Source organism: Populus alba, chromosome 12, assembly GCF_005239225.2.
Source record: "Populus alba chromosome 12, ASM523922v2, whole genome shotgun sequence".
NCBI classification, from domain to species: Eukaryota; Viridiplantae; Streptophyta; class Magnoliopsida; order Malpighiales; family Salicaceae; genus Populus; species Populus alba.
Window position 1 is genome coordinate 10,096,450 of NC_133295.1, and position 7,765 is coordinate 10,104,214.

Here is a 7,765-nt window from a genome sequence, read left to right on the forward strand (position 1 = left end):
ATTTAAACTTCACATTCATAAATTAAATTTAAAGTTCACCATTCCATGACTTCAATTCCACCATTTTCACTAATCTTTATTTATTACAACAATAAAATTAAATAAGGATTTTGTCACAATTTAAAAATCAACTTTAACAACCCAATTCATTTATTTTCATGAACTTGGCCAAACCTTTATAAGATGGAAAATTAAGATTTTCCTTCTATCCTATTTAATTTGCAATTCAATCCTTCTCACCATGTTTTTTTTAATGTTTTTCAACACTAATTTTATCATTACCCACATCCAACACTAATTTTATCATTACCCACATCCAGATTCCATCATTTTATTTCTTTCCTCGCTTTGCCAAATTTCTTAGTTTTGTAAGGATGACATTTTTCTTTTCTTCGTTTGCATCCTACTTGTTTATGCATTACTTAACCCTATTAAATATATTTTCATCAACTCTACAATCCTAACTTAGTCAAATACAATTTTCCTCTTCTTTCATTGAGCCTCACTATATTTTTTTTAACATCCAATGAGGGATCAATTATTCTTTGATTCTAGTTTTCAAAACCTTATCTAAGGTTAATTTTATTCATTTGAGCATGATAATTTTTAATTTCATCAATCACACACATTCCCTACATTTTTCTACCAGTGCCAAACTTTAAAGTAAAGGGTAGCATTAAATTTATTCAACTTTTTACTCAATTAAACATTAACCCATTCTCATGCCAACGAATAAAGTTTCATCACAATAACACAAATTACTACAACCAATATACTAATCACAAAGTTCCATAATCAAGCACATCATCACCCAAGCATACATGTATGGAATTTCTACAATCAACACAATAAAACCATACTTACTACTAAGATAAAAATGAATTTAATAAGAAGAAACCTCAAGGTGAAACCAACATTTATCTCCCTCCTTTCTTTCTCCACACTTTGTTCTTCCTCCACAAGTTTTAAAACCCTTAGATCACTCAACTATTTAGTGTGGCTCACCATAACCTTTTTAATTATTTTAACTCTCCATAATCATACATTATTTTCAAGAATTGATGAGAGAATTGTAGAGAAAATATAAGAAAATCCTTAAGTCCCCTTTTTGTCCATATAACCCGCTAGACACCCAATCAAAATGGGGTTTACATAGTAAAACTTTCATTATTTGCATTTAAGCTCATGCCCTTTATGTTTACATTTATCTAGTCCCCATGAGTCATTTTCTTTTCTTTTTCCTTTTGGTCGGCTGGAAACAGCTCTTTGAAGGCTAAGTTTTCAACTAATTTTATACCATATTTCTTTTAATTATATCACCATGTGTTTCTGGTATATTTATTTTTATCCGGTTTCCAATATTTTTGTATGCAAATTTTAAAAATTACCGGGCATAATATTCTAAAATTCTGTAACTTTACCCTATAGTAAAATAATATATTAGAATGCTCCACACAAAGTTTCAACTCAATTTGTCAATCATATTAAAAGTTATGCGTGATAGCGCAAAACTGGTCAAATTATGATTTTTCTAAAAAAAACTCTCAATTTCTCCAAAATTTCTGAAATTTTAACCAAAGCTAAGAAAATATATTAGGAGTCTCCACGTAAATATTTGGATTTTTCTGACAACTTGATCGAGAGTTATGATTTTTTAACGTAAAACTAGTTAATTTTTTATTTTTCGCCCAAAAACCAAAATCTCCTTATTTCATCCCTACTCAATCATTATACTGTCTTCTTGGAGCCACTTTACTTTATTTATTTTCTATTTTTAGTCATTTATGATTTATTCCCGTGTCATGACAATATTACTAATTTCTTGCCAGTGTTTATACCAGCACTTTCCATACCATTATTTTTTTTTTGATCGGGGGTTTACACTTGGAATATATCTGTTTGATATATACCCTGCTTTGTATAGCTATAATCATGTATCTCATAATTTATGATAGCATGCATAATAGTAATGATCTCTCATTGAGTGTTTCAACTCACTCCTTCATTTATTACCCTTTTTTATTTTTTTTTCTAGATTTTTAGTCCAGTTTCAGTTGCATGATCTTTGGTTGTGTTCTTCATGCTACTTTGAGTTATGCATGCCTCACTTGTTCTCAAGGCTATTAATTTATTCTTTTTATTCAGTTTTATTTAATCTAGCTTAACTCCATATATACAAATGTTTTAAGGTATTTATAGATTTATTTTATGTTGAGATTTATGTACTAGGTTTGTTTTTTAGTTTTGTAATGATTACATATTTCAAGTTTGAGTATTTGTATTTTAAGCTGTGCTTATTTATAAAATTATAACTTTAAGGCTCCGTTTGTTTGCAGGAAAGTGAATTTCTTTTGGAAAATGAATTCCGGGGAAAGTGAATTCCGAGAAAGTATTTTCCGATGTTTGGTAGTGTTATAGAAAATACTTTCCAGTGTTTGGTTGTATTATGGAAAATGAATTGGAAAATAATTTATTAATAAATTAATTTTTTTTTTCAAATTTATCTAATATATATAAAATATTTAATCACTTACAATAAAAAAAAATAAAATCTAAAATGTATAATGATGAATTTTTTTTATTATATTCTATATTCATACATAGCTTATTTTATAAAATATAACTATATATATCATATCATATTATAAAGAAATAAGCTTGTGAAATATTTTTTACTATTCTATGAAACCATTTATAATTTCATTACGTACGAAATACATCCGACAAAAACTATAGTTTTAATAATATTTTTAGCATGTAATAAAATTGGATAAAATATTAAGGTATAAAATTCACTCCAAACTATTTTTTTTTTTTAAATGTTAAAAAAATAGCACACTTAAAAAAAAAAAAAAAAAAGTGTTCCCGCAGGCAAGTGAACAGTGCACTAAAACTGCACTGTTCACTATTTTTTAGTGAACAGTGTATGCAATACACTGTTCATGTAATTGCACTGTGCATTGAACAGTGCAATTAACATAAACAGTTACAGAAAAAACATGACAACGTAGTATTGGTCCACATCAGGAAAGTGTTTTTCAAGAATTAAAAGCGGAAAACACTTTCTTTATGTTAAACTTAACTTTTCCTTTGACCGGAATTGAATTTCCTTTGACTCACTTTTCATGTATTTGTCAAACATTGAAAAGTGAGGAAAATGGTTTCCAGAAAAGTGAATTCCTGGAAATAAACGGGGCCTAAATAAGTATGTTCGACTTAGCATAGATGGAGCGTCTCCTAATTAATAGTTGGCATTGTCTGTCATAGACTTGGAAATCAAGTTGTGGCATCATAAGTTCCATCTTTTGATGAGGTATTAGCCATAAATATCAAACATAATATATAATTGCATTGCATTAAAATATTAGATTTACAAGGAAACTAATGAATGAAATGGATTAGCCTCCAGTACTACACCCTTCGGTTTATAGTGCCGTTACACTTAATTGTCTTTATTTTATTACATTCCTAATTACAAATATCTCATATATTGCATTGCATTTAGAGGCAATTGACAGCAATTATATTTTTAAGCATCTCCATTTGATGGCCACCTTTATGTTTCAGATGCTGATATGCCATCCCACATATGAACACTTAGCAAATCAGATCCTGCAATCTCTCACATACCCTTGAAGTCTCCACACCAAGTCTGGAAATTCTAACCTGATAAATTTAATTACCAAGCAAATAAAAATTCAGTTTGTATATAGATGAAGCATGAGATACTTATACATGCAATATTCACCAGCGCGCAGTAAATTAGGGTTAAAATTAAATAAGTTGCATCGATCAATAATCACCTGGGCATGAATTGTATGGAAAACCTTGTCTCCAACAGTTGAATAGCTGGCACTGACAACTTCAGCTCCTTCTTCACTAAGAACATTAATAACTTCATAAAACATGAAGTTCTTGTTCAACCCACTAATCAACACCACTTCTATGGTTGACCCAAAATCTCTCAGTTCAACCACTGGCAATCTCAAGCCAATCATCATGCTAGTCATGGCACTGCTGCTTGTTCGAGTTGTTGTGATTGCTTGTTCTTCCTTTACCCTCCTCAGTCCCTCTACTCTTTCTCTCAGTTGCTTTATATAGGAGGCAGCAAGCTCAAGTTGATCTTGTTGTGATAGCATGTCCTGAATAAATGTCACCAAAAAAAGAAAAACAAAGTTAGGTTGTCAAAATTAATGTTCGTAGTATACATGGAACTTGGTAACGAACAGAACTAGTACGTTCAAGAATTGATTCAACATAAATGTACAAATTATAATTAATTAACAAAATACCCAAAAAATGTTGGAATCAAAACTTAGCTTATAGCTGATTTCTACACCATGTAAAATTATATATATTGTAGCTGAATCTAGATTAAACATCTTGGTAAGAATCTACACTGGTTTATGAGTGCTAGAATTTTTTAAATAAAAGGACAAATTACTAATAAGTATTTGGTATTATATATTATACATACATGTGTTATATATAAAAATTAATTTGAAATATATATATATATATATATCAACTCAAGTCAAGTAAAATTAATTTAATAATGCTTTTAAAATGAAAAAAACTTACATTATAATTGTTCTCTTCAAGATTTTATATTTTAAAACTACTTCATAATAATTTTATTTTTAATCTCATTAAAAATATCTTTCTCAATATTATTATAAACCCTAACATTTTCAATAACTAATTATAAAAAAATAAAACTAAAATTAGATAATGAAACAAATAGAAAAGATGAAGAAAACTTTCCTAAAGTATAAAGCATAAGAGGTTAATTGCTTAACTAATTAATAGCTTAGGTTTGAAAAAAAATTTAATAGAAGGAAGAGGGTCGGAATTAATAATGAAAAAAGAATAAAAAACTTGGTTCAATTAGTAGCTAAAATATTATATTAATATTTTAATATAACAAACTGGTTACAAAAAACTATGTCTGGACTTATGTAATCCCGGCTGCTATATATTCTTAAAATTTCACTTTATTTAATGGAAATTTTTGTTTGAACAACCCTTATTATGTTATTGGTTACATCCTTGAGTTTGGAAAGTGAATATCATATGCAGAGTTAAAATTGTCAACAAATAAAATGTAGAACAGCAGCTACGAGGAAGACGAGCTGCACTTCAAACCTGTAATAAAACCTGCAAAGTTGAATCAATATACTGCAAAAGTTATATAAGGAGGAGCTGAGAAATCTCTCCAATTAATTATTATAGGCAAAATTATTAGAGGAGAATACGAAAAAAATTCTTCTTTCGGTATAGAAACTTACACAGATGTCTAAAGTAATCCAATATTCTAATTTGAGGTTTCACCAAGGTTTTTTCATGCCTAAATTATCCAATGACGTCGTAGATAATTAATGCAGCAAGAGGCATTGCATGGTTTGCTTTTGAGGAAGAGAGAAGATGCCTTCTTTGTTGGGATTATTTGATTACGGGAAAAAAGGTATTATTGGTATCAATCAGTCAAGATCAATTGCTAACTTCAGTCAGGTCAGTCAGCTCACATAATAATTAATTTTAAAAATTATAAAATTAATTAAAATATATATAAACTAAACCAAAGATCTATATATATATATATATATATATATATATATATATATATATATATATAAAACCCACTTGCTAATAGCTGCTAGCTACTAGAATGAACATTAGCTTGTGCTTCCTTTTCTAAGCTTCAATTCAATGTCCAATCCTCGATTGAGTGTTTCCTTGAAACAAATGCGAATAAATTATTGACAGCAGAGATTTCTGTTCTTTTCTTTTTGAGATAAATTTCAAAAGCAGTATTTACTAGTTGATTTCACGAGGACAATGGATAACAGCAGTACACAAGAGAACACGACCACAGAAAGCCTTTACAAATTTATGCTAGCACAGAAAACATAGCAATTATTGTACGTACCACCTATTTATGGCAAGATAAGCAGTGATATACTTTGAATTTTCATCCCAAAATGTAAGCTATGGAACGTGAGGCCCTCGGCTTCTTATCTGCATTTTTTTTATTTTGCCATTGTTGACTGAAATATATATTTTCAAAAATTTTAACTATATATGTTTTTTAATTATCGTTTGGTGTTAGGGTTTTTGCAAAGAATCTCTTCTATTATTATTTACAACTACCCTTACCAGCAAATGCATTTGTAAATATGTTAATTAATATTCCACATGCATCTTTTATAACACTTTCAAATTGGTTTTTTTTTTTATTTGTTGTTGTTGGAGAAGAAGGAAGAAAATAATATGATTTAATGTATTTTTATCACACCTAAATTCTTCACGAACCAAAAACGCCTTAGAGGGTTTGAGAAGATGATGAGGAATTAGAGAAGCAAGCTTGAAGCATAAATCTTTTAACACTTTAATTTTATTTATATATTTGGAGAAGAAGGAAGAAAATAATATGATTTCATGTATTTAGATCACACCTAACTTCTTCATAAACCAAAAATACCTTGGAGGGTTTGAAAAGATGATGAGGTATTAGAGAAGCAAGCTTGAAGCATAAATCTTTTAACACTTTCAAATTGTTTTTTTTAATTATTTGGAGACGGAAGAAAATAATATGATTTCATGAATTTGTATAATACCTAACTTCTTCACAAACCGAAAACGCCTTAGAGGGTTTGAGAAGATGATGAGGAATTAGAGAAGCAAGCTTGAAGCATAAATCTTTTAACACTTTATTTTTATTTTATTTTTTGGAGAAGAAGGAAGAAAATAATATGATTTCATGTATTTATATCACACCCTAATTCTTCACAAACCGAAAACGCCTTAGAGGGTTTGAGAAGATGATGAGGAATTAGAGAAGCAAGCTTGAAGCATAAATCTTTTAACACTTTATTTTTTTTTATCTGGAGAAGAAGGAAGAAAATAATATGATTTAATGTATTTAGATCATACCTAACTTCTTGATAAACCAAAAATACCTTGGAGGGCTTGAAAAGATGAGGAGGGAGCAGAGAAGCAAGCTTGAAGCATAAATCTTTCATGTGAATCCTCCGATTTCTCTCCACTGTTTTTCTGTCAAGCCTGGATGACTCACTATTTCTCTTCTTCATCTGAACTCTCAAAACAAAACAAGAAAAAGGAAGAAGAAGAAGAAGAAGAAGAAGAAGAAATCCTTTCCTTAATTTGTCAAGTCTGGACGACTGGCAAATTCTTGAAAAAACAAAGATAGGAAAATGGAAGGAAATAGATGGGATGTAAAAGACAAGCTTGGGATTCAGAGGGTAGGGAGTGATACACAGGTGCATGCACCAAATATATAGAGAGTGAGAAGGAGGAGACTTCTTCGTTCACACGCTCTAGATTCTTAAATGACATATATCGGGAAAACGTCATCAGTTGTTAAATGTCAAAGGAACAGAGAGCGGGCCCAAAGAAAGATTGAAATGGAATATAAGGACAATTATGGAGACTATAATCTAATTAGCACTGTCATTGTCTTTGATTAACATGGCGTGCATTTAGCTGATGACACGTAGCCTCTCCGACCATATACTTTATCCTTCACCGACCATTTACTGTACCTCAGACGCCCTAATTAGTGGTGAATAGTTAATTGACCACAATTTGATGTAAGTTGGATATATTTTGGAAAAATATAGATCCATATATAAGTTTTTTAAGTGTTTATTTCTAAATTATAAATTCAAAAACATATGCATGCATTTAATTAAATACATCAAAAACCATCTATTTCAATAAATACAAAAAATAAAATATTAATGTA

General features: G+C 29.5%; 1 protein-coding gene across 1 annotated transcript; it reads right to left on the reverse strand.

The window, feature by feature from the left end:
* Positions 1–3,409: 3,409 nt before the first annotated feature.
* Positions 3,410–7,267, reverse strand: LOC118044902 (transcription factor bHLH162). The gene is made up of 3 exons (XM_035053387.2): positions 6,960–7,267; positions 3,804–4,142; positions 3,410–3,666 (listed from the first exon to the last, which is right to left on the reverse strand). Exons 1-3 carry the CDS (start codon positions 7,089–7,091, stop codon positions 3,598–3,600), a joined length of 540 nt encoding a protein of 179 aa, XP_034909278.2. The 5' UTR covers positions 7,092–7,267; the 3' UTR covers positions 3,410–3,597.
* Between the last annotated feature and the right edge of the window lie 498 nt (positions 7,268–7,765).